This window comes from Scyliorhinus torazame, chromosome 9 (assembly GCF_047496885.1).
Source record: "Scyliorhinus torazame isolate Kashiwa2021f chromosome 9, sScyTor2.1, whole genome shotgun sequence".
Classification (NCBI taxonomy): domain Eukaryota; kingdom Metazoa; phylum Chordata; class Chondrichthyes; order Carcharhiniformes; family Scyliorhinidae; genus Scyliorhinus; species Scyliorhinus torazame.
The window spans coordinates 97,776,829-97,799,302 of NC_092715.1; the positions used below are offsets into that span (position 1 = coordinate 97,776,829).

The 22,474-nt window shown below is 43.4% G+C and overlaps 1 protein-coding gene across 7 annotated transcripts in view; it reads right to left on the minus strand.

Annotated features, from left to right (window-relative positions):
- Positions 1 to 22,474, minus strand: part of kiaa0825 (KIAA0825 ortholog) — a 685,054-nt gene that overhangs the window by 635,466 nt on the left and 27,114 nt on the right. For 5 of the 7 annotated variants that reach the window (XM_072516291.1, XM_072516289.1, XM_072516290.1 and 2 more), the window contains exon 2: positions 9,902 to 10,041. In XM_072516291.1, coding sequence (XP_072372392.1) covers positions 9,902 to 10,032 — 131 coding nt within the window. In that variant the 5' untranslated portion in view covers positions 10,033 to 10,041. Of the gene's footprint in view, positions 1 to 4,910; positions 5,047 to 9,901; positions 10,042 to 22,474 lie in introns of those variants that run through there. The other 2 variants (XM_072516293.1, XM_072516295.1) reach the window with 2 other exon arrangements.

The window sequence follows — 22,474 nt, forward strand, 5'->3', positions numbered from 1 at the left end:
AGTCATGTGCTAGAGACTCTGTAGAAAAGATGGAACAGTCCGCACACAAGAGAGATATGCTTACCTGGTAGCTAATCGTGTATATACTGTAAATAAAGTCATTTTGAAGTAAACTATCTGAATCAGACCCAAGTCATTCATGAATAGAAGGAATCCTTCCCACCATAGATAACCCACGAGGCCATGAGATTAACCCAAAAATAAAAATGTAGCACATTAGCAAATGTAATGTTGGTAGTTTTGGGGTAGTTACAATTAGTTTTTAACCAAAAGGGTCAGGTTTTATTTAAAATAAAATGAATTAAAGCCAAGGTTCTTGATTGAATTAACAACACAAGATCAAAAAAGTCATTTTGAGACAACAATAGTGACTTCTTCAGCCATTTTGTCCCATTGCATCAATTCAAAGCCTCAATTGAATTATGTAATTTATAAATTATGCAATCAATGAATGTAATAATCAAACAGTAAAACTTGCATTACTTAAAATCAATTAATCATTTAAACTCTCATTTTGGCCAATGCAAGCAGTCTCATTTTGGCCAATGCAAGCAGTTTGCATTTGAAGTACAAGTACAAAACATTGCAAGATAGCCCCACGAGACGGAAACACCAACACCTTGAGGTATCTAGGGTTTTATTCAAAATCAGAGTAAAACTAGTAGAGTAAAGAAGCTATTGTTCTTCATGGGTGCTGTCCTTTTGACCAGGTGTGATCAACTAAAAGATATAATTGAAAATCAATTAAGTCAACTTAGTGACAATTGGGAGCGGGTGCTATTCAGGGGTATGTGGCGCTAAATGCCATGGAAGAGGTCAGCCATGCTGTGGGAGGCGCTTAAGGCAGTGGTTAGGGAGGAGTTTCTCTCAATTCGGGGGCATAGGGAGAAAGCAAAGTGGGCGGAGGTAGCAAGGCTGGTGGATAAGATCCTGAGGGTAGATGGGAGGTATTCTGAGGCCCCAGAGGCAGAGCTGCTGAAGGAGAGGCAGAGGCTCCAGATGGGGTTTGAGTTAGTGTCCACGGGAAAGGCGATGGGGCAGTTACGGAGGGCCACAGGGGTAGTGTATGAATACGGTGAGAAGACGAGCAGGATGCTGGCCCACCAGCTGAGGAAGCAAGAAGCAGCAAGGGATATTAGCAGAGTAAAGGACGATAAGGGTAGGGTGGTCCTGGACCCAGAGAAGGTGAATGATGTGTTTGAAGCGTTGTATAAGAGGTTATACAAGTCGGAGTCCCCAGCCGGAGTGGAGGGGATGCGGCAATTTTGGACAGGTTGGAGTTTCCCAAGGTAGAGGAGGTGCTGGAGAGTATAGGGGCAATGCAGGCAGGGAAGGCCCCAGGTCCAGATGGGTTCCCAGTGGAGTTCTATAAAATGTTTGGGTGGGACCTGGGGCCACTGCTGGCGAGGGTGTATAATGAGGCAAGGGAGAAGGGGAACTCTCTCCTACATTGTCGCAGGCTTCCATCTCCCTGGTATTGAAAAAGGACAAGGATCCAGAGCAGTGTGGGTCATACCCCCCAAAATCGTTACTGAACGTAGAAGACAGGCTGTTGGCGAAAGTGTTGGCCTCGTGAATAGAGGACTGCGTCCCGGGGGTGATAGGCGAGGACCAAACGGGTTTTGTGAAGGGGAGGCAGTTGTCAGCAAATGTGAGGAGGCTGCTTAATGTAATTATGATTCCTTTGGAGGGGCAGGAGATGGTGGTGGCGATGGACACGGAGAAGGCATTTGATCGGGTAGAGTGGGAATATCTGTGGGAGGTGCTGGGGCGGTTTGGGTTCAAGCAGGTGTTTGTGTACTGGGTCCGGTTGCTATACAAAGGCACCGGTCGCAAGCGTGCGGACAGAGTGAGTTTGGGATATTTTGGGCTGCATGCGCATCGAGGCAGGGGAGCCTGCTCTCCCCATTGCTTTGGCGATAGAGCCGCTGGCTATGGCACTGAGGGTGTCGGGTGACACTCTCCCCCTCTCTTGGCACCTTTCCATGAAAGCACAGGAGATGCAACACCGGCTCTTTTACTTGCTACCTCCTCACAATCCAAGGCCCCAAATATCCCTTTCAGGTGAAAGTAATTTGAGTGCAAATTAGTATTCCATTTTTCACAGCTCACAATGCAGTCTGCTTCAACAGGGTAGTCTAAACAGTTTGAATAATCTTTATTAGTGTCACAAGTAACTACTTTGCCGAACACTTCCATTCAATCCGCAAGTATGATCCCAAACTTCTGGTCACTGTCATTTTAATTCTTCATTTTCCTCGGACGCTGACCACTCTGTCCTCGGCTTCCTGCAGAGTTCCAATGAAGCTCAACGCAAGAACAAGGAACAGCATCTCATCTTTCTATCTGGCACTTTATAACCTTCTGGACTCAATATTGAACTCAATTATTTACCAATATTTGTTGCCTTTTTCCTTGCAGAATTTAGTTTATTCTCATTTACCTTTTGCTTTCAGCCAGTTGTTTTTCAGAAACAAACATATATCCAGCAACTACAAGCAGTCAGTTTCTGTGGTGTGAAAATTTGTTAATTGTGCTCAACTAACTTGCCTTAGTTTTTTGTGAGGTAACAAAAGGGGAAAATGAGAGCTAAGCAGTTGATGTGGTGTACTTTGAAATGAAATGAAATGAAACTCGCTTATTGTCACAAGTAGGCTTCAAATGACGTTACTGTGAAAAGCCCCTAGTCGCCACATTCCGGCGCCTGTTCGGGGAGGCTGATACAGGAATTGAACCGTGCTGCTGGCCTGCCTTGGTCTGCTTTCAAAGCCAGTGACTTAGCCCTGTGCTAAAAGAAATCTGATAAAATGCCACATAATAGACTGGTTTTCAAAATTGGAGCTCAAGGAATAAAAGGATAGTAGCAGCGTAGAAAAGGATTTGGCCAAGTTAAAGGAAACAGAGTAGTGACGAATAGATACTTTTCAGACTGCAAGTAGATTTATGATAGTGTTCCCCAGGAATCAGTGTTAGGACGGCTACTTTTCTTGATGTATCACAATGGTAAAGACTTGGATGTACAAGATAGATGGGGGCATGGCATGGTGACCCAGTGGTTAGCACTGTTGTCCATGGTGCTGAGGACCTGGGTTCGTTCCTGGCCCCAGATCACGGTCTGTGTGGAGTTTGCACATTCTCCCCATGGGTTTCACCCCCACAACCCAAAGATATGCAGGGTAGGTGGATTGGCCACTCTAAATTGCCCTTTAATTGGAAAGAAAAATAATTGGGTACTCGAAATTTTAAAAAAGACTGATAAAAAGAAAAAGTACAGGGTAGATGATACAAAACTTGAAAATACTATTAATCGTGAGGAGGATAGTGCTGAACTCCAAAAGGACAGACAGGTTGGTGGAATGGGTGGACATCTGACAGATGAAATCGAATGCAGAGAAGTGTGAAATGATTCATTTCAGTAAAACGAACGAGGAGATACATCATCAAATAGACAACACAATATTAAAGGGGTGACAGAAACAGAAGGACCAAGATGTATTTGTGCACAAGCCATTGAAGATACTACGGCAGGTTGAGAGCTTTAATAAAGCACATGGAATACTGGGCTTTATAAATTGGGGCTTAGAGTAAAAAAGCAAAGAAGTTACAATAAACCGGTATAAAACTATGGTTGGTCACAACTGGAGTATTGTGTTCTAGGCACCCCATTTTAGGGAAGATATAAAAGGCATTCGAAAGGATGCAGACAAGATTCATAAGAACAGTTCCAGGGATGAAAACTTTCAGCTGTGTGGATAGTTTGGAGAAGTGGGGACTGTTCTCCTTGCAGAAGAGTAGGTTGAGAGGAGATTTGGTGGAGGTGTTTAAAATCATCTTAGGCCTGGACAGAATAGATAAAAGACAAACTGTTCCCATGAATGGAATGATCAAGAACCAGTGGACACCAATTTAAGGTGTTTAGCAAACATTACAATAATAATATGAGAAAAGCCTCTCTCAGTGCACGGAATATGAGGAAAGCCTCTTTCACAGCGCATGGTTAGAATCTTGAATGCACTCCCTGATTATGTAGTGGAGATAGATCCAATCGTGGCTTTCAGAAGATAACTGGATATTTAATGGGGGAAAAAAAATTGCAGGCACCAAGTAAAAGATGGGGGAGTGGAACAAGATAAGTTGCTCTTGCAGAGAGCCAGCACAGATCCTACAACCGAATGGCCCCCTGCTGTGTGTACCAATTTTATGATTCTTTTATTTAATTACTCAATTATGCGGCAACTTATTTAAGGCCTTTTGAAAATCTGGATAACTTTTACTGAATTACCACTGTTATGATCCTGAATCAAAACACCCAAATTTGGGAATGATCTATTTAGAGAACAGTAATATTTTCTTTAAAGTACACAAAAAGTCACAAGGTCACAAGATGCAACAATTTTTGATCAAAGAAAACTTTACATGGTCATGCGACTCAGCCAACGTTGTCTACCTCATACGCTGCAGGAAAGGATGTCCCAAAGCGTGGTACATTGGCGAGACCATGCAGACTCTGCGACAACGGATGAACGGACATCACGCAACAATTTCCAGGCAGGAATGTTCCCTTCCAGTCGGGGAACACTTCAGCAGTCAAGGGCATTCAGCCTCTGATCTTCAGGTAAGCATTCTCCGTGGCGGCCTTCAGGATGCGCGACAGCGCACAATCGCCGAGCAGTAACATATAGCCAAGTTCCGCACACATGAGTACGGCCTCAACCGGGACCTTGGATTCATGTCACATTACATTCACCCCCCACCATCTGGACCTGTAAAGACTTAATTACCTGCAAAGACTCGCATTCAAAGTATCGTCTTGCATTTTTGACTTTGACTGTATATATGTTTCTGGAACCTACCTCCTCATTTACCTGAGGAAGGAGCAGTGCTCCGAAAGCTAGTGATTCGAAACAAACCTGTTGGGCTTTAATCTGGTGTTGTAAGACTTCTTTACTGTGCTCACCCCAGTCCAACGCCGGCATCTCCACATCTGACATTCAGAATCAACAGTCCGTGCAAATTAACAGGCAAACTGTGGTTAAACACGCCACACTGCAGAATAAATATTAGATGCAATCAAGTCAGATCCCACAGCAACCCACCCACTGCAAATTACACAATCTCGTTAAAACTCTGTCTCCCTCATAAGGGATTTCAAGGCTTCCCTGTCGAAGATCAAACCCTGAATTTCCCCCAAACGTTGCTTCAACTCTGACTTGGTCTGACCTCAGTTGGAATATTGTGAGCAGTTTTGGGCCCTGTTTCTAAGGAAAGATGTGCTGACTTTAGAGGATGTCCAGAGGAAGGTTCACAAGAATGACACCGGGAATGAAGGGCTCGTCATTTGAGGAACAGTAGAGGACTCTGGGTCTTTACTCAATGGAGTTTTGAAGGACGGATGGGGAGAGATCACATTGAAACTTCCAGATTGGGCAGCACGGTGGTGCAGTGGTTAGCACGGCTGCCTCACGGCGCCGAGGTCCGTGGTTCAATCCCGGCCCTGGGTCACTGTCCGTGTGGAGTTTGCACATTCTCCCAGTGTTTGCGTGTGTTTTGCCCCCACAACTCAAAGATGTGCAGGCTAGATGGATTGGCCACACTAAATTTTTTTTAAAAAATGAAATGAAAATCAGGTATTGTCACAAGTAGGCTTCAAATGAAGTTACTGTGAAAAGCCTGAAAAGCCCCTAGTCGCCACATTCCAGCACCTGTTCGGGGAGGCTGGTACGGGAATTGAACCGTGCTGTTGGCCTGCCTTGGTTTGCTTTCAAAGCCAGCGATTTAGCCCTGTGTTAAACCAGCCCCAATTGCCCCTTAATTGTAAAAAAATGAATTGGGCACTCCTAAATTGTTAAAAAAAAAAAAGAAACTTGCAGACTACTGAGAGGCCGAGATAGTGTGGATGAGGAGAAGGTATTTCCAACAGTAGGAAAAACTAGAGCCCAAGGGCACAGCCTCAGACTTGAAGGGACCATCCTTTAAAACAGAGATGAGAAGGAATTTCTTCAGCCAGACGACGGTGAATCTTCGGAACTGATTGCCGCAGAATTCTGTGGAGGCCAAGTCACTGTGTCTTTAAGGTAGAGATAGATAGGCTCTTGATTAATAAGGAGATCAAGGGTTATGGGGAGAAGGCTGGAGAATGGGGATGAGAAAATATCAGCCATGATCAAATGGTGGAGCAGATTTGATGGGCCGAATGGCCTAATTCTGCTCCGATAACTCATGGACTGCCTCAACAACTGCTCACAACTTGATGGTTTAATTTCTCCTGAGGCAACCTTCCCGAGGTTACACTCCAGCACCGAATCATGGGCATAACTTCAGCTCTTCAGCCACGCCAAGCAGAACACCACCGTTCCAAAGAACTACCGTTGCTCCAACAGCCCGCAGCAGAGTCACCAACCTTCTGTAGCTTTTTCAAATCTACAGGGCTTCTGCAAAGCCAGTTAACAGCAGCACTTTCATTACTTGTAGCCTCTTTCCTTGCTTCTATCCCATTGGTTTCATTCTCCAGTAGTTGCTCCTGGTGGTCCCCCTCTTTAGGTCCTCAGCTTGGTGTCAGATTCTGGGTACCCAGTACCCCAACACCCCAGATTTAAATGTCCCAAACTCATTTTAAAAGCCTTATTCCTCCCTACCTCTATAATCCCCTCTAGATTTTTAACCACATACTCCCACCCTCCACTTTCTCTCCTCAAAACTTATGCTCTTCCGATTCTGGTCTCTGCATCACCCTTCATTCATCATTGATGGTTATGCCAATAACTGTAAGGACTCTGCTTTGGAATTCCCTCTGCAAGTGTCTTCCGTTCAAAGTGCTCCTTCAAACCCATCTCGAGCAAAGTTATTGGTCACCCGCTCCTAATGTCATCTTCTTAGGCTCTTCATTAATTTGTTTCCCAATAAGTTTCTATGAAACTCCTTGGACATCTTTCTGCATTAAAAGGCGCTATAAAAACACAAGTTGATTTTACTCCAATACCCTAGAGGAGGAATTCCTGGAGTATGTACGAGATGGTTTTCTGGATCAAGACATTGAGGAAGCAACTGCAGAACAGGCCATCCTAGACTGGGTATGGTGTAATGAGAAAGGAATCATTGCCAATCTAGTTGTGCGAGACCCCTTGGAGATGAACGACCATAATATGATAGAATTGATAGAGAGCGTAGCTGATTTTGAGACAAAGACCCTGAATCTAAATAAAAGAAACTACCATGATATGAGGCGCAAGTTGGCTATGATGGATTGGGAAGTGTTACTTAAAAGGGATGACAGTGGATAGGTAATGGTAAGCATTCAAGGAGCCCATGTGGGAACTGCAATAATTGTTTATTCCTGTCTGGCGCAATAGTAAAACTGGAAAGGTAGCCAAACCATGGAAATTAGGAGGCAGTGATAGATCCAAGGAAGAAGCATAAAAATTGGCCAAGAAAAACAACAGACCAGAGGATTGAGAAAAGTTTAGAATTCAGCAAAGGAGGAAAATTGGGTGGATTAAGAAGGGGAAAAGGGAGTACGAGAGTCAGCTTGCGGAGAACATAAAAACTGAATCTAAAAGTTTCTGTGGGTATGTGAAGAGAAAAAGATGGATGAAGGCAAATGTAGGTCCTTTTCAGTCAGAAACAGGAATTTATAATGGGGAACAAAGAAATGGCTGACAACCTAAACACATATTTTAGTTCTGTCTTCACAAATGAGGACACAAATAAGATACCAGAAATGTTGGGGAACACAGGGCTTAGTGAGAGGGAAGAACTCAAGGAGATCAGTATTAGTAGAGGAATTGTATTGGGGAATTGAAGGGATTGAAGACCTAGTAATCCTGATAATGTGCATCCCAGTGGCTCCAGAAATAGTGGATACGTTGGCCATCATCTTCCAAGATTACATAGATGCCAAAACAGTTCCTATAGATGGAGAGTAGCTAATGTAGCCCCACTATCTAAAAAAGGGAAGAGGAGCGAAAACAGGAAATTATAGGCCAGTAAGCCCGACATCGTTAGTGGGGAAAATTCTAAATTCCATTATCAAGGATTTTATAGCAGAGCATTCGGAAAACAGTGGCAGGATCGGACAGAATCGGCATGGATTTATGAAAGGGAAATTTGACAAATCTATTGGAATCCTTGAGGATATAACTAGTAAAGTTGATGAAGGAGAGCCAGTGGATAGGGTTTATTTGGACTTTCAGAAGGCATTTGATAAAGTCCCACATCAGAGATTAGCATGCAAAATTAAAGTGCATAGGATTAGGGGTAGTGTATTGAGATGGATAGAAAATTGGATGGCAGACAGGAAGCAAATAGTAGGAATAAACGGGTCTTTTTCCAAATGACAGGCAGTGACTAGTGGGGTACCGTAGGGATCAGTGCTGGGACCCCAGCTATTCACAGTAAATATTAATGATTTAGATGAGAGAACAAAGAATTTGCAGATGACACGAAGCTGGTTGGGAGGGTGAGCTGTGAGGAGGATGTAAAAGCCTTCAGTGTGATTTGGACAAGTTGCAGGAGTGGGCAAATGAATGGTAGATGCTGTACATTATGTGAGGTTATCCACTTTGGTAGCAAAAATAGGAAGGCAGATTATCTGAATGGCTATAGACAGAGGGGAATGTGCAACGAGACCTGGGTGCCTCCGTGCACCAGTCGCTGAAAGTAAGCTTGCAGGTGATGCAGGCAGTAAAGAATGCAAATGGCATGTTCACCTTCATAGCAAGACGATTAGAGTACAGGAGCATGGATATCTTGCTGCAATTATACTGGCCTTTGGTGAGGCACACGTGGAATGTTGTGTGCAGTTTTGGTCTCCTTTTCGGAGGAAAGATGTTCTCCCCATAGAGGAAGTGCAGAAAAGGTTTACCAGACTGATTCCTGCGAGGGCAGGACTGATGTACGAGGAGAGATTGAGTCAGTTAATATTGTATTTGCTGGAGTTCAGAAGAATGAGGGCGGGGGGGGGGGTCATAGATACCTATAAAATTCTAACAGGAAGAGACAGGGTAGATGCAAGAAGGATGTTCCCGATGATGGGGGTGTCCACAACCAGGGGCCACAGTCTGAGGATACAGGGTAGATCATTTAGGACAGAGATGAGGAGAAATTTCTTCACCCAGAGAGTGGTTGGCCTGTGGAATTTGCCACCACAGAAAGCAATTGAGACCTAAACACTGTATACTTTCATGAATCAGTTTGGTAGAGCACTTGGGACAATGGGGATCAAAGGATATGGGAGGGGGGGGGGGGGGTGAAAGAGGCAGGATCAGGCTATCGAGTTGGATGATCAGACATGATCATAATGAATGGCGGAGCAGGCTCGAAGGGCTGAATGGCCTCCTCGTGCTCTGTACTGTCCTATAAACAGCATTTATACAGCACATTCATGACCTCATGAATGTATATTCATATAAAATTCAGCATTTTTGATGTTGGTTCACTTTAGTAGTGCCAATGTACCCAATCTCACAAAAAGCAATAGAATAAATCCTCAGTTAATCTGTCATCAGAAGTGTTGATTGAAGGAAATGTTTGTCACGACACCAGAAGAACTCATTGTACATGTATAGTGCTGAACGTTCCTTTATGTCCATCTGAGCAGGGACATAGAGTTTCGATTTGATGACTCATTTGAATCAAAGAACCATTGGTGCACTAATTCCTCAGTCCAGAAGCACAGTAAAAGCTTTATGACTAAGCATGGTCCTTATAGCGTGCAAGCGCAAGTACTCTGAAATGTGAATTAAAATATACCCTGCATCCAATAATTACTGAATAAAACACACAAACTTCTTGACTCAAATAAAACGAAATAGTAACAAAAAATACAGATATTCTAATATCATTCTGAAACTCTGGGTGTACAAAATCAATTAAAGCATAACTTGCCATGTAAGGAATAACCTACCACACCGAATTCTGCTTCAGATTCTCATCAATGTCACCAAGAGTTTGACGCAATTCCATTTCCCCTGGTATAGTGTCCAAGAGACAACCTGAGCAGGAATAATCCAATAGGTAATCTCCTTCCCATGCCATCACCAATACCTGAAAACAATTGTTTAAAGCAATAGTTTAACAGTGCTCTTAAAACAAAATAAATCCATTCATCTAAAATCCAATTAGAATAACATATAACACATCGCAAATACTAATATAATAGTAGAAAATGCTTGAAAACTTCAGTCTCAGTGGAAAGAGAGGAAGTTAATGTTCAGGGTTGATGACCTTTCAAGACTAGAAAACGTTAGACATGAAAAACCTTTAACCAAATATGAAGTCAGGGAAAAGGGGCAGGAAAAGAATAAAATGGTGGATTCTGTGATAGGGTGGAGGACTGCAGTGTTTAAAGGTAAAAAGTGATCATGGGGTAATGCGAGAGGAGTCGATTAAACACAACAGGATAAGAGAGCCTTGCATGACATCCAGATTTCCTAAGCTCTTTACTATCAAAGTGTTACTTTAATCTTGTAGCAAACATTGGTAGGAGTTGTTTATAGGCCACCAAACAGTGGTGATACTGTAGGGCATGGTAATAATTAGAAGATTACAGAAGCATTTAGCATGGGTAAAGTAATCATGGGCGACGCCAATCTGCAAGAAGAGTTGGTAAACCTAATAAGCACTCTGCTGTGGAGCATGGGTTTTTGTCTTGTGCCAGGGGTGGTTTTCCAGAGTAGTATGTTGAGGAACAAGCTATTTTAGATCTAGTATTATGTAATGAAACAGGCTAAATAACAATCTTGTTGTAAAATAACCTTTCGGGATGAGTGACCACAATATGATAGATTTTTTACATTATGCTTGAAAGTGAGGTAATGCAATCTGAAGCCAGGGTGTTAAAGTTGAACAAAGGAAAGTATGAAGGCATGAGGGGCAAATTGACTGAGGTGGGAATTAGGAAAACACATTAAAAGGTAGAATGGTACAAAGGCAATGAACAGTCTTAGAATCATTATATAATTTACAGCAACTATACATTCATTCACAGCACAAAATCCCAGTCAGTCAACCATGGCTAACAAAGAAAGTTAACGATTGTATAAGATTAAAAGAAAAGGCCTATAAAGTTGCCAGAAATAGGAGTAAACCGGAGTTTTGGGAGCAGAAAATGAAAGCCAAGAAACTGATGAAAGAGAATAGAATATGAATGCAAACTAGCAAAATAATACAGAACATAAAGCATACGTAGAAAGGAAACATCTGGCCAAGACAAATATTTATTACAATCTCAGACCAGACCTCAAATTTTAATTTTGGAAGACTGAGAGGAAAGGACACCTCGCTCCAGGAGTGACTGCATGAAGAAATAGGGATATTGTATATTAAAACAAACGTTATTACTAACACAGTATCAGAATATCTTTAACATCACACCAGAAAATAACTTACAAGTACCCCTTAAACAATAATGACTCAATGCAGTGTATACAATACCCTTAACTGCCATCATTATTCCCACCTAAACAACAAGGAATAAAACCTTGAACTCTCAATCTACTGTTAAACCATTGGCACTCAAGGTACTTGCTTTACAGAGATGTTCTTTGAGAAAGGGAGATCTTTTGATACTGCTTGAAAGAAAAGATCAAACTTCTGTCAGAATCATGCCGCAACTCTGGTTTATTTCTTCTTTGTTCAGGTTTGTTCACCTTTCCAATGCTCTCTGACTGCAGACATTTCTTTTAACTGAACTGCAGAGAGCAAACTGCTTGACATGTGGTCACAGCTTCAGCTGGAACTTCATTTACTTGCTTTCCCTGCAGAATTCCTGATAATTTAGCTCCACCCAGTAATGACATCATCTTACCAAGCTGAAATCTAATTAACTCCACAGAGAATCCCCTTAAGCCAAACAAAATTGCATTAACCCAAGCCTTGTACGATGTTTTAAATTGCACCACTGGTTCCCAAAATATACTTGCCTTTCTTTTGTAGTAGACGATAAATGTTTCCAACTAAGTTGGTAGAAAATACATTTTGGTTTATTGCAACCTTATTGGTATTTACAATATACATCAGATCCTAGCCTGTGTATCCCGTCTTTTTCAGTCCACATTTGAATATTTGCACCGTCCTTTCTGCCAGGCTGTTTGAAGCAGGGTTATACAGGGCTGTACTGCACCCAGTTAACCTTCAGGAATCCCGAGAATTCTTCACTTGTGCAGGGTGTTCCATTATTGGTAACTGGTACCTTTGGGATAGTGTGTCCAGAAGGACAAATGTAATTTTTCAATGGTTGCTCTGGAAGTGGTCGTTGACATCCTATGGACTTTCAGCCACTTAAGAGTAGGCATCCATCGACTTCCGGTGGCGCCCTCGAGGAAGCAGGTCGCATCGCTCTCGTCCGCGATGGGCAAACGGACCTGTTTCGCAGGATTTTATCGGGACCTGGCGACCTGAATCGGTGGAGGGGACGAAAGGAAGAAGTTTTCCCCCCGGGGTATGGACAGTTGGACCAGAAGTGGTCGAGTGGAGCGGCGAAGTTCGAAGCAGGAGCAGCGTGGACCCCAGACCGGGCGGCGAAGCATGGCGGACGGCAGAGACCAGGGAGCGGAGACTCACTGGCCAAGAGAGCAGCAGATGGAGTTTTTTTAGGAGCTGCTTCACCGAACTGAGGAGGGACACGTTGGACCCAATGAGGGCGGTGATGGACCGAATGGTCGAGGCGCAGGCGGTCCAAGAGAAGGCGCTAAGGGAGGTCGAAGTGAAGCTCTCCACCCAGGCGGACACGGTAACGGAGCTGGAGCACAAGGTGGAGGAGCTTAACTCTCGCCAGAAGAGGATGCAGGAGCAGCTTGAAGAGCTGGGGAATAGAGCCAGGAGGCAGAACCTGAGGATCGTGGGCCTCCCAGAGGGCTGTGAGGGATCGGATGCGGGCGCATAAGTGATGGGTATGCTCGGGGCGCTGATGGGACCGGAGGCCTTCCCTCGACCCCTGGAGTTGGATGGGGCGCATAGAGCCCCCGCAAGGAAGCCCAGGACGGGCGACCGACCGAGGGCCTTGGTGGTTCGCTTTCACCGGCTTGCTGACAGTGATCGTGTGCTGCGATGGGCCAAGGCGGAGAGGAGCAGCAGATGGGAGAACTACCAGGACTTGGGAACGGAACTGGCCAAGAGGCGTGGAGGATTCATCAAGGTAAAGGCAGCCCTCTTCAAAAAGCAGGTGAGATTTGGAATGCTGTATCCTGCGAAGCTTTGGGTTACATTTGAGGAACTCCATCACTACTTCGAGACACCAGAACAGGTTTGGGCCTTTATTAAAGAGAAGAAGCTGGACTTGAACTAACGGGCACTTAGTTTTTTCAGTGTTCTAACTTGCTTTGACTAGGAACAGACTTTTATTAAAAGAAGAAGCTGGAATTTAACTAAAGGACTCTGGGCTCACAGAGCTTTTGTGTGGCAGCGGTCTGTTAAAGTATCCTGTACTGGAATGTTTTATCGAAGATTGTTTTCAGCCTGGACAGGGAGCGGGGGCTGGAGGGTGCCCTGCTTAGGGTGATTTTGGGAGATTGCAACGGAGGGGGAGGTTAGAGCCGCATTAGTTTAGTTTAGTTGAACACGTGGGGCATGGGCAAACAGAGCTGATAGGGTAAGTGCCTTACTAATGTTTATTATTTCCCACTGTTCGTTTTCAATATGTTAAGGCTTTTGTATATCGCCTTTTTTCTCTGTAAATGTTACAAATCTGTTTTAAATAAAAAAATTCAACAACAAAAAAAAAAAAAAAGTGTAGGCATCCATCAGGAGTAAGAACATCAAGCCTTGAAAGGGCCCGGCAAAGTCAGTATATAACCACGGTCTCCCCCGGCCATTCCCATGGGTGAAGAAGCGCAGCTGATGGATGCTTCTGGTGCTCCTAACAACTGCTGGGCTACTCTTTATAGGTCAGCGTCCAGGCCCAGCCACCATACGTAGCTACGTGCTAACATTTTCATTTTGGTCACCCCTGGGTGTCTGTTGTGCAAATTTGTCAGGATCTTGTTTGTCCCTTGTCAAAACGGTCAAAGACCTGGCTAAGGAATATAAGGGGGCCTGTGATGCAGCAACAATTGCAAAAATGGCGAAGGAAGAAGGGCCGTCGCCAGTGGGAAAGGCCCAGATGAAAATCGATGGCCTTCATCAAAGATGAAATTTGACAGCAGAGGAAGGAGGTGCATGGGGACTGCTCAAACACCATTGAGGGAACGGTAGTACTCCTGCGAGGGTCAATGGACCGAGTGCAGAAGTGCCTTGAGGCACAAGGGGCGAAGATACGAGAGGTGGAAACGGTGGTGTCAGACCAGAGTGACCGATCGTGTCTCTGGAGGCGAAGGTGGGGGCTCTGGGGGATTCGTGTAAGTCGCTGGGGGTGAAGCTAGAGAAACAAGAAAACCTACGAATTGTGGGGTTGCCAGAAGGGATGGAAGGAAGGAGCGCCACTAAATATATGTCAAGGATGTTGGCCGGGCTGGTGGAGCAAGGAGTGCGGGATAAGGCCCCAGACAGGGACAGGGCCCACAGGTCATTAATGCACAGGCCGAGAGAGGGGGAGCCACCGCAGGCAGTGATTGTGTAGATGCAAATTTGTGGAGGAGGAAAAGATCTTGCGATGGACCAGGGAGAAGAGAGGCTACAAATGGGAAGGGAACCATGTCCGAACATGTCAGGATATCAATTTGGAGCTGGCAAAGAGGCGCGCAAGATTTAACAGAGCCAAGGCAGTGCTGTACCGAAGGAAGATTCGGTTTGGGGTGCTTTACCTGGTGAAACTGTGGGTCACATTTGAAGACCGGGAGTACTATTTTGAAACACCAGAAGAGGCGAATTACTTTATAAGGGACCATAAACTGGGGGAGAACTGAGAGTTGGTGGGAGATGGAGGAGTTGCACCTGCAAAGGTTGGAGGGTACAGTTGGTGTATGTTGCCGGAGGGTTGGGGGGGGGGGAAAAGAGGGGGAGAATTCCTTTGGTTTGTTATTGCTATTGTATATTGTATTTTGGAGAGTTATACCTCCTCGCGCCCCACTGTCTGTGGTGTCTTTTTTGGAGGGGGTGGATTGTGACTTGGGTTGCTTTTTCTCTGCGGGTAGGGTGGGAGCGGGTGCAGGGGCTGACACGCTGACCGGTAATGCTGCTGACCAGATGGGAGGTAAGGAAGGAGGAAAGGAGGGGATTGCAATGTTACAGAGTTGGAAACTGAGCATGGTCATGGATGAAGGGCAGCCATCTTAGATGGGCCAATATAGGGCGGTATTAGAGGAGGCAGAGCCAGAGGGGGATGATGGCAAATGATAGAGGGGAGTGGAGGCATATGCCTCCGGTAAGAATTGTAACGCGGAGTCTGCGGATGTTAAATGGGCTGGTGAAGTGATCCCAGGTTTTTGCAAACCTGAGTTTGAAAGCAGAGGTGATCTTCTTACAGGAGACGCACCTTAGCATGAAGGACCAAGTTAGGCGGAGGAAGGAATGGGTGTAACAAGTATTTGACTCAAAATTGAGGGAGGGGGGTGTGCATTTTGTTGAACAAGAGAACGGGGTTTGTGGGGACCAAGGAAGTGCAGGACCCAGGGGGTAGGTATGTGATAGCAAGTGGGGTGTTGGGAGGGGACACCAGCGGTGCTAGTCAAAGTGTACGCACCAAATTGGGATGATGTGGGGTTGGTTGGGAGTGATCCTGGTTATGGGTGGAGATTTTAATAGTGATGGAACCGAGGGTGGACTGGTCAAGCCCCAAATCAATGGGAAGGTGAAGATGGCGAAGGAGCTGGGAAGGTAACAGATGGGAATAGTCAACCCGTGAAGGTCTAAGAGCCGGGGCAGGAGGGAGGGAGTACTCCTTCTCACACATGTATACGGTGTACTTGAAAATTGATTTCTTTGTGATGAGCCAGGCTATGTGGTTGGGGGCAGAGTATGTGGAAATTGTAATACCTAATCATGCACCACATTGGCTGGAGGTGAGGCTCAGCGAGGGGCAGGTGCAGAGGCCAGAATGGAGGCTAGATTCGGGATTGTTGTCTGACACGGGGTTCTGTGAAAAAGGGGAGGTCAGCAATCATGGAGTATGTGGAAATCAATCAGAATGGGGGTGGGGGGGCGGCCACATTCTGGGAGGCATTGAAGGTGGTTGTCATGTGAGAGTACTTTTAAGACATGGATGTTTAAGCAATGTGCCTTTAAGAAAACAATGTCAGAGAGTGGGTGGGGCTGGGCTTTAGGTCAGCCATTTTGCAGGTTTTTAGTTTCAGTTTTAAAACGTGCCTGGCTGTTTTGCTGTGAGCTGATTAAAAGGAGAAAGCCAGTTTTGAAAAGAGCTGGGTGTGTGTCTGTGTTTTGCAGTGAGCTGGATCTCTCCCATGAAAGATTATCTCTAGATCATTTGGGTGATTTAAACATATAATAAATAGTGAAGCCTTTAACCTGATGTGATTTTGTTTAAAGTTGTTAAGTCTCTTGGAAGTTTGAGGAACATTTTAAAGAAGTATTTACTGTTGCAATATTTTCTGAGTTATCTTTGAAGTAAGGGGTGTTAAGAGATCCAATGTTTATTTAAGATGTTAAGTTGAGTTCATGGAATAAACAGTGTTTTGTGTTTAAAAACACACATGTCCATAATTGTAATCCCACACCTAGGGAAAAAGCCGCGTGCTTCAAAAGCAACAATCCATTAAAGGGAGAGGTTGGTTGAACTCCATGATACATTTTGGGCTTCTGAAAACGCCTCACCCATAACAGTGGTGGTCCGAGGGGAGATTATCTTGTACAAGACTCACAGGGACAGGAGGCGGAGTGAGGAGTCTGTATGGCTGTTGAATGAGGTAGTGGGTGATCAGGAGATACGCAGGGTCCCCACTAAAGAGTTGCTGGCAGAGACTAAGAGGTTGCAGGGACAGTTTGATAGTTTGATGACGGGGAAGGCAGTGGGACAGTTAAGGAGGGTGAGAGGGGTTCAATACAAATATGGGGAGAAGGTGAGTCGCATGCTGGCCCATCAGCTGAGGTAGGCAGGCAGCATCCAGGGAAATAAATATAAATCTAAGCATTTCCTTTCCTTCTAATTTGAATTAAAAATACCAATGTTAAAAAGAAAACTGTCCAGGCATCAGACACAATTTGCACCGATACTGCATAGTAAAACATCCCAAACATTCCTTGCTAGTGTCAGCTGCAATTAGTTAAGTAGGTGATTAGTTTGGCCAGGTTTCCCAGCCAGTAAGGCTTGACACAGGTCTCTGAAACATTCAACTGGCATAAATACAGGAGGTTTTACTAATACACCTCAGATAATGAAGCAGTCTATGTCCAAATGCAACAGGACCTTGACAATATCCAGGCTTGGGCTGACAAGTGGCAAGTTACATTTACGCCAGGCAATGACCATTTCCCACAAGAGAGGATCGAACCATCATCCTTGACATTCAATGGCATTACCATTGCTGTATATATATATATATATATATATATATATATATATATATATATATTTTTTTTTTTTAATTTGTTCATGGGACGCGGGCATCGCTGGCTGTGCCAGCATTTATTGCCCATCCCTAATTGCATTTGAGGGGGCAGTTAAGAATCAACCACATTGTTGTGGGTCTAGAGTCACATGTGGGTCCAGGCCACGTAAGGACGACAGATTTCCTCCCCTAAAAGGATATTAGTGAACCAGATGGGTTTTTACAATAATTGACAATGGTTTTATGGTCATCAATAGACTTTTAATTTAATTCAAATTTCACCATCTGCAGTGGTAGGATTTGAACCTTGGTCCCCTGAGCAATTCTCTGGGTCTCTAGATTACTAGTCCGGTGACAATACCACTACGTCACCACCTCCCAATCAACATCCTGGAGGTTACCATTGATCAGAAACTGAACTGGACTAGCCATATTAATACTGTGGCTACCACAGCAGGTCAAAGGATACCAATCCTACGGCGAGTAACTCACCTCCTGACCCCCTAAAGCCTTTCTATCATCTGCAATGCACAAGTCAGAAGTGTAATGGAATACTCTCCACTTGCCTGGATGAGTGCAGCTCCAACAACACTTAAGAAGCTCAATACCATCCAGGACAAAGCAGCCAGCTTTTGCTACCCCTTCCACAAACAATCAATCCTTCCACCACTGAACAGTGGCAGCCATGTGTACAATCTACAAAATACACTTCAGGAACTCGCCACGGTTCCTTAGGCAGCACCTTCCAAACCCAGACTCGTAAACAGTGACTGGAGCCTATCTAACAGGCCTGCCAATGGACCAATGAGTGCATCATCACCTGTATTTTTCTATAGCCCACCCCAATGAGGTCTTCATTCAAGTGTTCTTGCCCATGCACAAGTGCAACACCATAACTTGCGCTCAAGGATTTTTCACACTAACTGACATATCTTCTTTGCCTGGTTAGAGTCCACTCTGTCCAATGGCTCACCACACACCGATCCCAACTCTACACTTGCCTCCAGCATTTACACATGCCTGTATCTGAGCTGTTGGCTGCAAGTATGATGTCAGGTAACGGTGCCTCCTCTTCACTCTCATGGATTTGCTCTTTCTCTTGAGGCTGAATAGTAAACAGCTTATGACTATCTGAATGTTAAAAAGTATTGAGGGATGAGATGGGAAATGGATGTGGGAGGAAAGTAGGTGTCCAAAAGTCACTCCAGCTGCAGTTTCTGTTTCATGGCACATTTTAGGATGAGAGTGAAGGGTGAGCAGGGAAGGTGCAGAAGGCAGCAACTTAACTTCATCTTCCAATGGCTTTTCCTGTGCCAAGTGCCACTGGCTCAATCATGGTGATGGTCCCGATGATTCTGTGGATCATTTCCTTGAGGTGTGGGGATGCAGACATGCTGGTCCTCTGCTTATTCTGTGGCTTTCCTGGGTATGGTTGTGGCCACTTTCTCAATCTGACCAGTGCTTCCAGTGGGGAACATTTTCTTTGCAGGGATGGGACATCCTCCTCGGCCCCCACCGAACCAACGTTATTTTCCAGCCGCCATGCATTGCTGTAGCTTCCCTCTTATAAGAACTGCCCACTTAAAAAAAGCAAGGTTGCTGGAGCAAGCGATAAGTTGGCCACCTACCAGTGCAGAGTTAGTCAGCAGAATTTCAGATTGCAGTCTAGCACAGGTGCCACTCAGGTTTATGCAGAAGTGGGGCACCAATTTTATGTCCTGTCTGCCTTAGTTGGAAGAGAATCACAGCTCAGAAGGAGCATATTCAGCTCATCGTGTCTGCGTCAGCATCTTTTGAAAATGCAAGATTCTTTTCTATGCATTGCAAATTTTCAACACTGGAGCACCAATACTTGACATCACACTTGTAGCCAACTTCTTGTAAACTCCTCTGACATTTCCCCCACATTGGCCAAACCAACAATACATCCAATGGTGATTTGACATCTCCTTAAAATAGAAGCCTTAAAATTTAAAGTATACTTTGGCAATATATTTTTACACATTAAACCAGAAACAAAAAGCACCTGTCAATCACCGTGATTTTCCATTTTCTGGTCGGACAGCAATCTTACAATTAACAGCTTCCCTATTTTGGTTGCAGCTCAATGAAAACATGTTACTGTGTGTATTCAGTTAACCTTTAGATGGTTTAAATAGAAGTTTGTACTAAATAAATGGATAAAACTGTTTTTAATTGATTCACGATAATTACAAACTGAAATATTTAACAGCTTAATGTTACACACATTTCAGAAGATGTACAGAGCATATTTATAGAAAATAATTTTGCTATATATTATGAAATAGTATTCGTTTGGAGAGCCTTGTTCTATGGGGGTCTGAATGACAGTTTTTGAGAACTGCATTTGAAGCAATTTATAGTATTATTCAGAAGGAAATTAAGTGGTATAGGAGAACCCTAGCTGTAAATATATGAAGTAACTACCAATGAAATAGACAGTGGAACCAGAAAATAATCCTTCTTTGTTACTACTGCAATTTTCATGGCTAAGACAAAGATTCTTGGCCCCAAGACACTGCATACCATGCATTTTCAGTTCTAATTATTTAGCATTATAAAGCATATTGCCAAAATTAACCAGTTGTACTGGGCATTTTGGATCGACAATATTAAACACTTAACAAAACTCAAGTGCCAGATAATGGAGGGTGTCAGTGTCAATTTCATTTTCACACACTCCGTTTCCTCCATCTATCCTGATTTTAATAATCCCTGTCAAATCACAAAGTCCACATTACCTTCTTGACATTGGAGCCTTCAACGGAGAGAAAAGAACTCAACATTCATTTAACTGCTACAAAGGAAAGCTGTCTAGCTGGACAAATATTATTTTCCCACATGACAAGCCTTACAGTTAACCAAGTTTTTTTCAAACTGAAGCTGCCAACATTTTGATACGAGTGACTTGTTCGGTGTTGATCCCTTCAATGGATTAGTTACCCAACAATTGCATCTGTACTTTTAAAAGCTGAAAAAACTAGTAGTGCACAAAGAGATATGTAACTCTCAGAAGCATCAGATATTAGGTTTAAAAAGAAAAATAAGATCAAATACTTCTGCAGACAAGAGAAATTACAATCTGAAATAATGTAGAATTTGAAAAGTATATATGATCACTGAATAGTTACTAAAACGACATACTTATTACAGTTGATGATGACAAGACTATACTTATTGCCCCCCCTTAATTTCCCTGAGCATATAAGAGTTAATAATGTATTGTGATATGTAGTAAGATGCAGACCAGACAGCAGATTCCTCGCCCAGAGGAACAGTTGCAAATCGGTCAAGCTCAAGACAAAATGTTTTCCCAGTTGCTAGCCCACAAAATGACCAGATTTAGTTAATTAAAATTTGCCCATTTGCCATGGTGTAGGGGGAAATTCTCCTTTAGAGGCCTTCCCCATATTTTCATGATATCAGATTCACAAATGTATGATTTGAACAAAATGCCCAGCGAGAAAAGTTTCTTCTGATAATTCACAATGACTTTATTGAGTTACTCAAAGCTCTGAGGTTTATACTCAGCAATCACAAAATAAATTTACAACTACAAGTTATGCTCCCTGGAACGGTGTCCCACAAGAGGCTAACCTAACTTCATATCTGAACTTAATAGCTACAGCCACTCCTCAGTTGAGCACTGCAGGTCCCTCGGTGGAGTTGACAGAACCTACTGACTTCCTCGACTGCCCTAAGATTCCTTTTCCTAATTGTACCATTTCTGCTGCTGGCCTGACCAACTAGTTTCCCAAATTTGACAATATCCTAAACCTTTAGTTTTAACTGACAATGTAAAATCATATCCATGATATGTGAAAGGCACAACTCGCCTATTTCCTGCTGATAATTGCCCTCAAGAATGCCGGTCTTTCTTTCGCACCTTTGATTTTTGTATATATACCACATTGAAGCTGATCTCCTTACATTGTCTGGTTCTTGAGATCAGCAGGTATTTCTCTCTACCCCCAGTGTAAGTGCAGGACACTGTGCCTTTCTTCTCAATTGAGCTATGTGATTGTCTTTTGCTATCGAAATTTCTAACTCCAGCAGAAGCTCAAAGGAGGAGTTAACCCATTGTTGTCCTTCAATGGTAAGGTTTCAATTCTCAATCTCTGGATGCTCATCTAATCCCATAACCAATTGGCTGCTCCATGCTAGATCATTATTTATTCGCAGTCGCTTAAGTAATGGTGACAAATACATTTTTAATTCCCTGAATTTTCTGGAAATACAAATTATGCAGAATACAAGTTATTAAAGGAATATCAGTAATAGCATTAAGGTTAGTCCATGCTATATAAAAAATATATATATATATCTTTACTGCTCATGACATTAGCTTAAAAGCTCATCCAAAACAAGGTACCATTCAAAAGCAGTTCTCCATTACATAGCAGTATGGACTCATTACTTTGTAGCATATATCTACAAAGTGAGTCCAAATTCTTCTGTTCCAACAGTCATTTTAGTCAACTGTTCATTATTAATAAATTATATTCAGTAAATTTTAAAAAATACATTCAGGTATATTTATATAAAATACACTGAACGGTTTGATTTGCTGTAGTGTACTGAAAATTGGGTTACACATTTTGTCCACTTAAAGCTACCATACCCACATATCAATATGGAAGTCAAGAGTAGAATATCAAATTGAAAGATAAACTGTACAATTCCACAAAGGTTATAGTGTTAGGTCAGAAGACCAAATAGAATTTAATAACCAGCAAAGACTAAAAGAGGGAGAAATTATAGTACAAGAAGCTAGCTAGACACGTATTTAAGAAAAAATAAGAGTAACAAGAGTGAGTCTGGAAAACAAGAAAATAGCAAATGCATTGAACAGTTATTTGGTGTTTGGCTTCCCTGCAGAAGATTTGGAAAGTCAAGAGATGAAAGGGAGAGAGGTACTTAAAACAATCACCAAACATAACACCTTTATTCAAGAAAGGAGGGAGGCAGGGAATTATAGGCCATTTAGCTTAATATCAGTCATGGGGAAATTGCTAAAA